General features: G+C 34.3%; 1 protein-coding gene and 1 long non-coding RNA gene across 4 annotated transcripts in view; one reads left to right on the top strand and one right to left on the bottom strand.

The window, feature by feature from the left end:
• LOC139904343 (uncharacterized) overlaps positions 1-8,678 on the bottom strand; it is a 41,921-nt gene extending 33,243 nt beyond the window's left edge. Inside the window, exons 1-2 of one of the 2 annotated variants that reach the window (XR_011778741.1) lie at positions 8,518-8,678; positions 8,357-8,389 (exon numbers count right to left, since the gene is read on the bottom strand). This is a non-coding gene — a long non-coding RNA (uncharacterized lncRNA). The remainder of the gene's footprint in view (positions 1-8,356; positions 8,390-8,517) is intronic. The other variant, XR_011778740.1, reaches the window with a different exon arrangement.
• A 286-nt stretch (positions 8,679-8,964) lies between these two features.
• Positions 8,965-13,424, top strand: LOC139904342 (thioredoxin-like 2, chloroplastic). 2 transcript variants are annotated; one of them, XM_071886281.1, is made up of 4 exons: positions 8,965-9,281; positions 11,622-11,804; positions 12,420-12,584; positions 13,126-13,424. In XM_071886281.1, the coding sequence occupies exons 1-4, from the start codon at positions 9,075-9,077 to the stop codon at positions 13,258-13,260; spliced, it is 690 nt and encodes a 229-aa protein (XP_071742382.1). In that variant the 5' UTR covers positions 8,965-9,074; the 3' UTR covers positions 13,261-13,424. The 2 variants fall into 2 exon arrangements, with proteins under 2 accessions (XP_071742382.1, XP_071742383.1); XM_071886282.1 differs by lacking the exon at positions 8,965-9,281 and adding an exon at positions 11,384-11,526.
• Positions 13,425-13,974: the final 550 nt, after the last annotated feature.

Genomic DNA, 13,974 nt, shown 5'->3' with positions numbered 1-13,974 from the left:
ATTTGTCCTTTGATTTCATAATCTGGCGCATTAATGTCTGAATGAGTAATTGCGTGACCTTGGCCAGTGCGTTTAGCTCTCATTCGGTCTTCCATACTTAAAGGTTCCAGATTCTCCATAATTGAATTTGTTGAATCGGAATCACTAGAGGATTCTGATTTAATGGTTCGTTCCTCAACAATCTCTGTTTGAATGATTGGTGGTTCCGGAGGAAAGTTTAGTGGTTCAGGATCTATGAATCGTCCCTGAATATTCTCCGGATTCTCAATTGTGAGGTCGGGTTCAAAAAATGGATTATCGGAAATTTGAACTGGAGTACTTGGTCGACTGGATGACTATTCTAAAGAAAAATCAACGGCAGTAATATTTGCTAAATGTCTTGATCTAGTTACAGGTGGTGAACGTACAAAAGGTGGTGAACGTCTTGCTCGGTGCATTCACTGAATATCCTATTAGTTTTTAAAAGGAAAGAAAAATTATAATAAGTTATCCAATCAATAGACTTTTCTGATTTTGCCCACGTTTCGAATAGTCAAAAGATGCAGCAGAGGGGCAGGATTCGTTTGGTCTCAATATAATTGAGGACTGTTTGGCTCCAATAACCCGGTCCACGTACAAATCCAACTATTACTACGAACCAGAAAATTTTGATGTCTATAAATTTAACCACTTAAAATAAATTTTCGTAATTTTAAGAAATTTAGATAAGAAGTAGAATAAAAATCTATGTCCTAAAAACTAGAATAGCGAGAAATAAGAAAGAAAAAGAGTTCGTCGGAAAAAGGTCGAAAAAGAAAAATAAGAAAGAAAGATAAAAGGCGACGGAAAAATAAAAGAAACTTATAAAACTTAAAAATACTTGACTAACCTAACCTTATTACTACAACTAACTTAAAATTATAATCGCAAATTGAGATTACTAATTGGAATGATAATTGATACATAGGTAAAAGTCGTCTAAAAATATTAAAGCTTACAGGAAAAACTAAATCCCAAATGGAAATAACTTAGAAAGAAACTAAAACTTAAAAAAGCGTCGCAAAATTCTAAAGCACCTAAATCTTAGTCTAAAGAAAAAGCACTTAAGGGATTTTACGGAAAAGCCTAAAAATCTAGAAGTAAAAATAACTATGGCAAAAACTAAGTTTAAAACTAAATATGAGCGAAAAATACAAAAGTTACGTTAAAACGATTGAAAAGGGACAAAATATAAAAATATACAAAAAGTTATAAAAAGTACAATTTTTATAAAAATATTATTTTTATATTATTTATTTATTAAAACTATTAATTTTACAATTTAATTAAACTAATTAAACAAAATATTAATAAAAACTAAAATACATATTTAATTAAAACCTAATTAGGGTTTTATAGTAATAATTATAATAATAATTCGTAATTAATGCCTGATTAGGGTTCTGTCGGCGTGTCAGGTTATCTCCGCGACTTGTGGTATTCGATGCAGCAAACCCCGCGACTCGCGGGGTTCAAATTTCAACTCTGGTACAGTTTTAAATCGACGCGTTTTTTTTTTTTTATGTTTTCTAATTTTCTGTTTTTATATAAATAAAAGATATTTAAATAAAACTTATATTTTTATAAACTAAAATAAAAATAAAGAAACTTATAAAACTTTTAACAAACTCTTAAAAATATATAAATTTTTGTTTTTCTTTTTATATTTTCGAATATTTAAAACGTACTTTTATAAAAACGAATTTTAATAAAAGTAAACTAAAAATCTTTTTTTTTTATGTAGCGTTGCGCTTCCGGCTTTTAAGCGATCCCCGGCAGCGGCGCCAAAAATACTTGATCGTTTTGAGCAGAGTGTATATAATACTATTAAAGTTTACAAGGAAATACTATTAAATACGATACAATTTTACACAAGATATTTATTTATTTATAGAATGGATATACTTAAACCTTGCTACAACACTTATAGGCAGTGTACCTAATCGTACAGTAGTTTAGTTTTTAGTAAGTCCGGTTCGTTCCACAGGGAAATCTTTAAACAAAGCTTAACGCTATATTAGTTTACTTTTATAAAAATACAAATATATATATAAGTAATATTATTATTATAAAGGGGGGTTTTTACCGTTTAATGACCGGTTTGTCGATTTTAAAACTTTAGTCGCAGTTAAAACCAAATGTAAAATAATAAATAAATACAAGACTTAATTTAAAGTGTAAAGTAAATAACGATAATGAAATTGCGAATAATAAAAGTGCGATAAAATAAACTTGCGATAATTAAAAAGTACGATAATTAAAAGTGCAATTAAATACAATAACAATAAAAATGCGATAATTAGAAGTGCAATTAAATATAAAATAAAGGAAATTAAATATGAAATAAAAGAATTATGCTTATTTAAACTTCCGTAATCATGATGTTTGACGTGTTGATTTTAGTTTTATGCCCATGGGTTAATTGTCCTTTGTCCTGGATTATTTAATATGTCCGTCTGGTTTTTGTCCATAACAGTCCATCAGTCATAAATATAAAGTGCGAGTGTCCTCGTCAAATTATCCTTATACCCGAAGTTAAATATTCCAACTAATTGGGGATTTAAACTGTAACAAGATTTTAATACTTTGTTTAATAATAACACCAGGTTGTCGACTGAGTGTAACCCAAGGTTTTAATATTTTGTTATCAATTATACCAAGTGTCCTTGTACATAATTTCACCCCTGTTTTAATTATTCTAGTGGCTATTAATCCATTCCCGTGTCCGGTTAAATGAACGATTATTCGTACATATAAATACCCCGCCCATCGTGTCCGATTGAGTGTATATGGTAATTTATAGGGACGCCCAATTGTAAATCTTTATATTAACATTAATAAACTATCATTTAGTTAAACAAATATAAAGCCCATTAATAGCCCATAGTCTAATTTCCACAAGTGTCGTTCTTTTATCCAAACCCCAATTATGGTACAAAGCCCAATTACCCAATTTTAGTAATTAGCCCAACATCATGATTACTTCGGATTAAATAAGCATAATAATAACTTAGCTACGAGACATTAAATTAAAAAGGTTGAACATAACTTACAATGATTAAAAATAGCGTAGCGTTACACGGACAGAATTTCGACTTACACCCTTACAACATTCGCTAACATACCCTTATTATTAGGATTAAAATTAAAATTAAAATATAAATATAAATTATATATATATATATTTTACGTATATAGATAGAGAGAATGATATATGATGGATGAAAAAATGCTCAGAATTCGGTTGCTTTTATAGGGAGTTTCATATTTTGGGGCTCCGCGACTCGCGGCATTTTTGGCCTTCAAACTCCGCGAGTCGCGGAGAATGAAATTACAGCTCAGTCCCTTTTGGAGTCTTTCTTGCCGACGGTTTTAAATATTAATATAATATATAAATAATTATAAGAATTATTTAAATATTATATTATATTTATGTGCATAGTTGACTTGTAATTTTTAGTCCGTTGCGTCGAGCGTTGAGAGTTGACTCTGGTCCTGGTTCCGGATTTTCGAACGTCCTTGCGTACAATTTAATATCTTGTACTTTGCGTTTTGAATCTTGTACTCTTGTAATTTCGAGACGTTTCTTATCAATAATTGGAACCTCTTTGATTATCTTTTGTACTTTTGAGCTTTTTGGTCGTTTGCGTCTTTAATTCGTCGAATCTGTCTTTTGTCTTCACCTTTTAATATTTAAACGAATATCACTTGTAAATAGAACAATTGCAACTAAAAGCTTGTCTTTCTTGAGGAATAATGCTATGAAATATATGTTCGTTTTTAGCATTATCAGTGGTTATGCCTTTTGGTCTTACGAATGCACCGGCGGCATTCATGGACCTTATGAACCGAGTGTGCCAACCTATGTTGGACAAGTCGGTGATTGTGTTCATTGACGACATACTAGTCTACTCGAAAAGTATGAACGAACATGAACGTCATTTGCGTGAAGTATTGAAGACGTTAAGAAAGGAGAAGTTGTATGCCAAGTTCTCCAAATGTGAATTTTGGCTAAGGGAGGTTCAATTCCTTGGCCACATTGTGAACAAAGACGGTATTCAAGTAGATCCGGGGAAGATTGAGACGGTGAAGAGTTGGAGACAACCGACTACGCCTACGGAGGTCCGAAGTTTTCTCGGATTAGCCGGTTATTATCGTCGGTTTATCCAAGACTTTTCTAAGATTGCTTCTTCGTTGACGAAATTGACAAGGAAGAACGCGAGGTTTGTTTGGGAGAACGAGCAAGAAATTGCTTTTCAATTGTTAAAAAAGAGAAGTTGTGCCAAGCTCCGGTGTTAGTTTTGCCGGAAGGGGTGGAAGACATGACGGTTTATTGTGATGCTTCGTTAAATGGGCTCGGGTGTGTTCTAATGAAAAGAGGTAAAGTCATCGCTTATGCCTCTCGACAATTAAAGGAACACGAAACGAGATATCCGACTCATGATCTTGAGTTGGCAGCGGTTGTGCATGCGTTGAAAATTTGGCGCCACTACTTGTATGGTGTCAGGAGTACGATATATTCGGATCATAAGAGTTTGAAACATCTCTTTAATCAACGAGATTTGAATTATCGTCAACGTAGGTGGATGGACGTGGTGAAAGATTATGATTGTGAAATACTTTATCATCCGGGCAAGGCGAATGTGGTCGCGGATGCGTTAAGTCGAAAGAGTCATCACCCGGCGTTACGATTGGGATTGTTACGTATGATTATTACTAACGATTTTCTTGAAAAACTTGGTGTGATTCAAATAGAGGCTTACGTTCATAACAAGCATGCGGAACGAATTGTGGGACAATCGGAATTCATTACTATGGGTTCACGTGGTTTGATGGGTGATTATCGACAAGTGCTACTTGATGAAGCACATAAGTCAAAGTATTCCATTCATCCGGGCGCGACGAAAATGTATCTTGACTTAAAGAAAGATTATTGGTGGCCAGGCATGAAACGTGATGTTGTAAAGTACGTTGAGCAATGCGTCACGTGTTTGCAATGTTAAGGCCGAGCACCAAAAGCCGTATGGTAAGTTACAACCGTTAGAAATCCCGAAGTGGAAATGGGAGCACATTACCATGGATTTCATCACAAAGTTACCTAAAACGGCGAGAACCCAATTTGACTCGATTTGGGTGATAGTTGATCGATTGACGAAAAGTGCTTTGTTTCTTCCCATTCGGGAAGCGATATCGTCGGAGACTTTGGCTAAGTTGTTTATCAAGGAAGTCATCTCTCGACACGGTGTTCCTATATCTATTATTTCGGATCGAGATACCCGTTTTACATCTCGGTTTTGGAAAAAATTTCATGAAGATATGGGTACGCAATTAAAGCTGAGCACGGCGTATCATCCTCAAACGGACGGTCAAACCAAACGTACGAATCAAACTTTGGAAGATATGTTACGGGCGTGCATTATTGATTTCGGTGGTAGTTGGGATGAGCATTTGCCCTTGGTGGAATTCTCGTACAATAATAGTTATCACACTAGTATTGGGATGCCACCTTACGAGATGCTTTATGGGCGGAGGTGTCGAACTCCGATTTGTTGGGGTGAAGTGGGACAAAAGGAAATCGGGAGCACCGATTTGGTTTTGGAAACAAATAGCAAGATTGTTACGATTCGAGAGCATTTGAAAAAGGCTCAAGATAGACAAAAGTCGTATGCCGACAAGCGTAGACGAACGATCGAATTTCAAGAAGGCGACATGGTAATGCTTAAGGTTTCGCCATGGAAGGGTATCATTCGATTTCGAAAACGGGGAAAGTTAGCTCCTCGATTTATTGGGCCATTCAAGGTTTTAGCTCGTGTTGGTGAAGTTGCATATCGATTGGAATTACCCGAAGAGCTTGCGGGGATCCATAACACGTTTCATGTTTCCCATCTCCGTAAGTGCCTTGCGGATGATTCTTCATGGATGCCATTAGACGAAATCGAGCTGAACAATAAGTTGGAGTATGTTGAAGAGCCGATTGCTATACTTGATGAGAAAGTGAAAATGTTGCGTAACAAGGAGGTGAGAACTTTTAAGGTTCAATGGCGTCGGTGTAAAGGTTCCGAGTTTACTTGGGAACCCGAAGAATTCGTGTTGGTTTATCTTCCCTCTTGTCATGCGGCGTGGATCGCGAGGACGCGCTCCGAATTAAGTAGGGGAGAGTTGTAAGACCCAAATATTTCATAGTATACTTGTGTGAATAAGTGATTCAAGTTGTGGGGTTTACGTTGTATATAATTAAAGGGCAAAAGAAGCTGAACTGGGCATTTGGCGAGCCGCGCGGCCTTATGGCGCGCCGCGCCATTTCGGGCTGACAGATTCTTCCTTCTTTTTAAATTAGATATTTTGGGGGCAATTTGATAAAATCACTTTGGGGCCCAACTTTAAGGCCCCAAATCAGTTGTTGGAGTCTCCTTTACTCCATTTCCATCTACCTTATCACTTTCCATTAAATCCTAGAGAGAGAGGAAGTTCTAGAGTGAGAGAGCTCCATTAAAGGAAGAAGGAAGTTGAATCGGGTCTTAGTGCGAGTTCTAAAGTCGTTCATCTAGTCGCTAGCTACGTGGTGATTATGTTGGTAAGTTATAAAACCTAATTTCTTACTTTAATTGTATTAAGGGTTAGGGTTTGGGTTATTTGCACATAAAAACCCATTTGTTAATGAATTAGGGGTTTTTGGGTGAATTTGGGTCATGAAGACTCAAAGTTGACTAACTAGGGTTTTCTAAGTACTAACCTATGTTTATGAGCTTAAATTAGTTAGTTAAATCACTAGCACACTTAAATATATGTAAAGGGGTGTTAAGTGGGTTAGTGGATGACCCGAAATGGGGGTATTGACTTAAATGGTCAAATGGGTCAAAATGGTCATAAGTGGGTTAATGTATGTGTTTGATGCATAAACCTTGTTTTGGAAAGCGTCTTAGGACTTAACTTGGCTAAGGATTAGGGTTTTGGTTATGATTGACCCAAATATTAGGGTTAAGGGTGCAAATGGGTCGAGATTGCACCATGGGTCAAAATGACTATAGAATGGAGTTTGAGTTGGTTGACCAACTTGAGCTTGTGATTGATATTATGTATAATGTAATAGGTACGTTACATTGAAGATTTCCGAGCTTATAAACCTCTCATCAAGACTTTGAGGTGAGTGGAAAATCTATATATGTATGTATATGATTTACGTACCGTATTAATGGTGTCACATAGCCGTTTTGTGATCGTAGTTGTGAGACATAGCCGTTTTGTCCACGTTTTATATATTTATGCACATAGCCGTGTTTGTGCATATAGTGGCGAGTAATAGCCGTGTTTTACTCCCACATTATTATCCGAGTTATTGTGCACATAGCCGTGTTTGTGTACATGATTGTGAGTAATAGCCGTGTTTTACTCACACGTTGATCAAGTGATGCCATAGCCGTTTTTGGGAACACTTGGGGGTGATGCCATAGCCGTTTTTGGAACACCTCGGGGGTTAGCATACCATAGCCGTTTTTGGGAGCTAACGGTTGTTATGAACATCGGTGACTTGTTTCGCGAAGTCATTCCCTTGCGAATATATTGGTTAACCATGGTTTATAGTTGTTGACGTTAGCATTAAATTATTATTATGAATATTATGCTATTGATGTTGCTAGTTGTACGATTTGATGGTACTAGCTTGTTATTGAGGCGTTATGCGTTTGTATGCGTTATATGATATCGTGGATGCGAGTAGGTAAGTCTTATATGCATGTATATATTTATTCTACTCACTAAACGTTAGCTTACCCTCTCGTTGTTTACCATTTTATAGGTTCCGGCGTGGATAAGGGTAAGGGCATACGGTTGGATTAGAGATCCCGCTTGTTAAGGGACGCTTTTTGGAAGTTTAGTTCTTGGAGTTTGACCGAGACTTGGGTAGTTTAATCCCAAACGCCATGCTCGTAGTGTAGTTTGGTACTTAAACTTTTTGGCGATCGAAACTCATAATTTGTACTAAACTCGTAAAACAGCCGAAGTGGGCCCCGCTTTGTAAAACTCATTTTACGTTTGAATTGTGTTAGTTTTACATATTTGAATGTGTGGTTAAAAGCGTGTCGTCTAAAAATGTCGGGAACTAGTCGATCTTTTTCGCATTTTGAGACTTTCCGGACAGACCCGAATGGCGCGCCGCGCGGCCATCCTGGCGCGCCGCGCCAATTCACTGTGCAGCAATTTTTTTTTTATTTTGTATTTTTGGACGTGGTTTGCTCCCGGGTTGGTTTGGGTTGTTACAATTTAAGCCATTAATAGCCGATTGAATCAAACAACACTTCCTTAGAGAAATTAAAAAATACGAAGTGATAAATAAAGCTACCATATATGGGATTTTCCATGAAAATCTCCCAATCTGCAAATTTCACAAAGAATTAGAATAACATGCATCTGTTGTATCAATAATCTATTGATAAAATTAGGGCAAATCGAACATGAAGTACAGAATTAGGGCAAATCGCGATTGGATGAGAAAAAGCTTACCAATGGCGCTGAAGAAATCGTTGCTGCGATTTGGATGATGATGACGACGATTGAAGATGATGAAAGTTGATGGAGCAGGTGAATAGATGAAAATATGATGAAGGTAGATGGCTTTGGAGGAAAATGGAACTAATATGTGAGAAACCCTAGAAGCAAGCAAGCATGTGTCTCGAAAATTAAGTCGTATAACATGCAGATGTGTTTTTGTTATAGAATCTAGCACCTGAAAATTTCAAATTGGCAAATTTAAAAACTTTTTTTTTTGTTAATTTTATTTACTTTAATTAATTAAAAAGATTAATAATAATGACATCATGGTAATGCCTTAAATTTTTTTTTAATTATTTTTGTTTTTTTTTTAAGCTTGGTTAAACCTTTTTAATGCCATCATCTTTTTACTATAATATAATATTAGATATTAGATATTAGATTAGAATAGATATCATTCATAAAGTTTGATACTTTCACAAAGGTTCCGTTACCTTTTTTATATATCTATACTACGTAGTACTATATATCTATATCTATATCTATAATTTGTGTGCGGGGGTGTGTTCATGGCGGCTGTTAGGTTGTTATCCTTCAATTCATCTTCGCTATCAACATCACTGAGTTCACTTCAACAAAATCTGTTACTAACCAAAAACATCAACAATAGCAAAAGGGCGTTGTCGATTGCTGCGGATTCTTGTTTATCTTCAGAGTCAAACGTAAATTATCGATTTGGAACCAACCCCAGAAAGCAGCAATCGCTGCAATTCAAGGTATTTTTTTACACAAGTCTTGTCTTTTCTTTGTTGCAATAAATTAGGGTTTTTGTGAGACAATTTTACTCCTGTGAGTAATTTTCAATGTGGGTTACTTCAATTAGTTGTAAGTCTTATCTGGAATTTGGAAGGGGTTTCTTGAATTGATGAAAATCGAATGAGAAATTCGCTTTGAGTGAAGTTATTTACTAATATCTAATTTGGGGTTTACGTTTGAGGTTATTTTTCAAGTTGGATAGATTCTCTATCTTTCAATTTGTGTTATGATTGTGAAATTAGGTTACCAAATTAGTATCAAGGTTATTATTCCCTCATTGAGATTTAGGAGAACTAATTTAGCCGGTGTTGATTAAACGGAATGATTAAGTGCTTAATGGTTCAAGATTTGAATGATTTAAAGGTTTTGTTGGATTTAGTTCTACTTGGATTTAGTTTTAAATGACTATAACTCGTTTGAGAATCATTACGAAAGAACACTTTTAATGATGTAAAATAATCGTATAGTTGTTTGATAAGAGCCTTGGGTATAGTTTAAATTTAAATCAGATTTTAAAGGAAAATCAAGGTGTCGAATAGTTAAGAGAATATACCCTGAATGGTTCAGCGTGTATTTTTTTTGTGTTTCAGCAACAATTGACATTCACAGGTTACAAACAAACGCGCTCAATCCTAAACGATTTAGCATTAACTGTTGAATGAATCAAACACATCTGTAGGGGCTATTTCTTTCCCACTTAATGGTCTGATTAGGCATAGTTCTTAATTTAATCATATATGTTGTTGTTTATTTTGCACTTAACCTTAAAATAATGTATGTTTGGAAAAGGTCCCAAAATGTAGGTCCTTCACAAACAGAGGCACTACATTACCTTTATATTCCTTTTCCCATTTTCCCATACTCCCTTCATATTAATTTCAGTGAGCTTCCTCTTTCCATCGTCATACTCCATTTCTCCATTTCTTGCTTTTCAATTCCCCATCCACTCAACTCCAACTGCGATTCCCCTCCGCCATTTCCCACAGCCACCAACGAAAAACCAAACCTTAACAAATTTCTTTCATTTTTAAGCTTCTCTTCATGATTTCAAGAACCCATTAATTACTTCAAAAACCCATGAACATTCAAAGCTCTTTTCGATTTCAAGAACCCAACAGAAAAATGATGAGATCCATGATTCCGTATAAATTATCATATTGATTTTATATTGCTTTCTACCTTCATCTTATTAAAACGAGTATGATTTTTTCAACTCTGACAGCTTTATGTCATGATATCTCATTTTAAGTTTCTCTTCAAGTGGGGTTTGCAAAACTTCAAAAAAAGCTTCATTTGAATTTGTAAATTTTCAAGGGATAATGTTTGGTATAAAGATTTAATTTTAGAAAGAGTTATTCTCACTGTATCGATCTTTTCAATTTTGGTTATTTGAAGTAACATAGTTTGTTGTTAATTGGAGACAGTGGCGGAACTTGAACCAGACTACAAATGGGGTGGGTGCCACTACCTAATCAAACCTAGTAAAAATTTTATTGACAGGGAGTAAACACTAATAAAAACTTTTTTTTTTGTTTTAGGAAATGAAATGTTTTTTAAGTATATTTTTTTCTTAATCCGTATGGGGCGGGTGCCCCCACCTGTCTCTACAATGTTCTGCCACTGATTGGTGATAGCATTAATTAACATTATGGGCAAAACTATAATTTTTTCTATTAAGACGGAGCATTAAGGAGTAAAAGAAACGGTATAGCACTTATTCTAAAAAGACAAATATATCCAAACAGACACCGTATCTAAACAGCACTTAATAAATAAAATGGTAAACAGGTCAGGCCCCTAGTTGATTTTAGCTTTTGCATTATACTTCATTTGGATAGTAGCTATCTCTATGTATTAAGTAGTGAATAAGCAATATATATGGTATTACTTGTGGATAATAAGTATATTGGAATATCATTAATCCCTTTTACACGGGGATGACATTATCAAATTATTAACCTGAATTATGCTTTTACATTAATGGTTTTCGATGGAGTCGGTGTTTAACCTATTATAATGATATTATTATAGTAACTTGACATGGCTGCCAACATAGGATGATGATGATGATGATGATATTTGAAGGTCTTCACTTTGTTTAATGTTTTACCATTTCTTAACTTCCAACCGCCTCACAAGTTTGTGGTATAAACACAATTCTAATTGTTATATAATGGCATTACAATGACATCCGATACTTTCAAGGTCTGTGAAATTGTTGTGAATATATGAGAAACAATAATTAAAGATAATTTACATTTTTCCGCTTTACTTATGTGCTTGGTTGATACATTATTCAGATACAAGCAACAATTACTGAAACTGAACAGCCAAAATGGTGGGAGAAAAGCGGAGGACCAAATATGATAGACATCCATTCGACACAGGAGTTTTTGACAGCTTTGAGTGAGGCTGGAGATAAATTAGTAATTGTTGAATTCTACGGGACATGGTGTGCTTCTTGTCGTGCTTTATTCCCAAAGGTATATACCTATATTAACTTAATATTAATATGATTATGCTATAAATGTCTCGAGTATCTCTTATTCATGCACTTTTGCAAGTCTGGGCATTTTTTTGCTGTTCACAATAAACAACATATTACATTTTGTTCTAACATAAAGATAGGATAAAATTGTATAATTCACGTCGTTATGAGTTTGTGGAGTCTTTTAGATCTTGAAAATAATAGAATATGACCAGTGGCAAATGTGGCAGATCTAGGATGAAATTCCAATGGGTCCCGATTTTTTTTTTTTCCAAAGCTAATTTTATTTGAAGGGTATTTTAATGGTTGTTTACCTCCAAAAAAAAATCCTAACTCCCACAAATATATGGGGTCCTATAGTTGATTTTAGTGGTGTCCTATATAATTTGAAGAGTATATTGTTAAAAAATTGTCCAAACTAGTGGTGTCATGAGACACGAGACCCCACGGGTCTCTACCTAGATTCACCCTTGAATATGATGCTTAATGCTCTATGTATATGCCCAAATATATGACATAGGCACTAATTATATTGATATCTAACATAAAGTACTCTAACCACGTTTCTTCAAATAGATGTGGATTTTATCGCTTGATTGATAAATTTCAGCTATGCAAGACGGCACAAGAACACCCCGAAATTGTATTCTTGAAAGTTAACTTTGATGAGAACAAGCCAATGTGCAAAAGCTTGAACGTGAAGGTCCTTCCTTATTTTCATTTTTACCGGGGATCTGATGGACAACTCGAATCTTTTTCATGTTCTCTTGCTAAAGTAAGTAAGCAAATCTTGCCTTGATAATGTCTTCTATTATATTATGGCATTAAACAGATTAGATATTATAAAACAAATAGGACGTGATCATGTATCCATATACAAGTTACAGCCACATGATAAATGGTTGATGTGTCAAAAAGGGTAGGTTGGGTTGCTGATCATCATGACTATCTGCTACTGTTAGTCAATGGGTCTGGTTGGGTCAGATTGACTATCAACCATTTGTTTCCGATTTCTAAAAAATCTTATTTTATATATATATATATATATATATATATATATATATATATATATATATATATATATATATATATATATAACCTACTGCGGTACTGTACAATATTACTAGAGGTGCCAATTTAATCAGTTGACCCACGAATTTTTGATTCATTGTAAGTTCATCCTTACTAGTTAGGTTTAATTTCTATAAATAATCGTTAAAAAGAAAACATGTCAAATTTGGTGGTCAAACAATGCAGTCAACCCTCTTAACATATTTACAGCCAGTAATGCTAATGAAATTGCATGGCACTCACAGTTTCAGAAAATCAAGGATGCTATTCAGACACACAACACGGATCGTTGCAGCATCGGACCAAACAAAGGTGTTGGAGAACTAAACCTTGATAGCTTGGCGACTCAGAAGAACAAACAGGCGGAGGAGTCGGCATAAAAATTGTCTTGATTCTATATATTTGATTTGTTACATTAATATAGTTATTTCATGGAAAGAAATGGTAGTCAAAATCTGTAATTTGGTACTTGATACATGTAATTTTCGTATATATATCTTTTTGTTTCAATACAAGACCATTGAGTTGTGGTAACTTAGTAATATAGCAGGCAACGTGACTTATTTATAGGGTGTAATTTCTTTTGTTGATATTCTTTTTTCATCTATTTTGAAGTTAAATAGACATATAGATGGAAAAAAGGGTTTTTTTTCTGTTCATATATTTTGAAGTTAAAACATAGAATTGAAAAAGGCATTTTTTTCAACATTTTTTGTACTTTTATTTGATAGCACATGTATATAAAAATAATTGTGTTATATACATTGCGAAGTCTATTTTTAGACCTACGTATTTAATTTAATTTATTATTTAAGACTGTATAATTGTGTTCTTAAAGCATATGTTAATAAAAAAAAATTAATTGAACATATGTTTCATATAATATAAATATGAATGAATATCTATGTAAATTATAATAAATACAGACATTAATTTAATAAAATAATGCTACAAAAACAATACTCAAACTCCCACATAGAAGGAATGAGGAAGTGAGATATTGAGATGTACACAATCATACATTTAACTTAGAGTACAAGAGAAGTCGTTTTTTCGTCCACGTACTATTTAACGAATTCTCCACTCACGTGCAA

This window comes from Rutidosis leptorrhynchoides, chromosome 4 (genome assembly GCF_046630445.1).
Source record: "Rutidosis leptorrhynchoides isolate AG116_Rl617_1_P2 chromosome 4, CSIRO_AGI_Rlap_v1, whole genome shotgun sequence".
Lineage (NCBI taxonomy): Eukaryota > Viridiplantae > Streptophyta > Magnoliopsida > Asterales > Asteraceae > Rutidosis > Rutidosis leptorrhynchoides.
The sequence above is the reverse complement of the archived record's forward strand: the minus strand, read 5'-3'. Positions and strand labels throughout refer to the sequence as shown.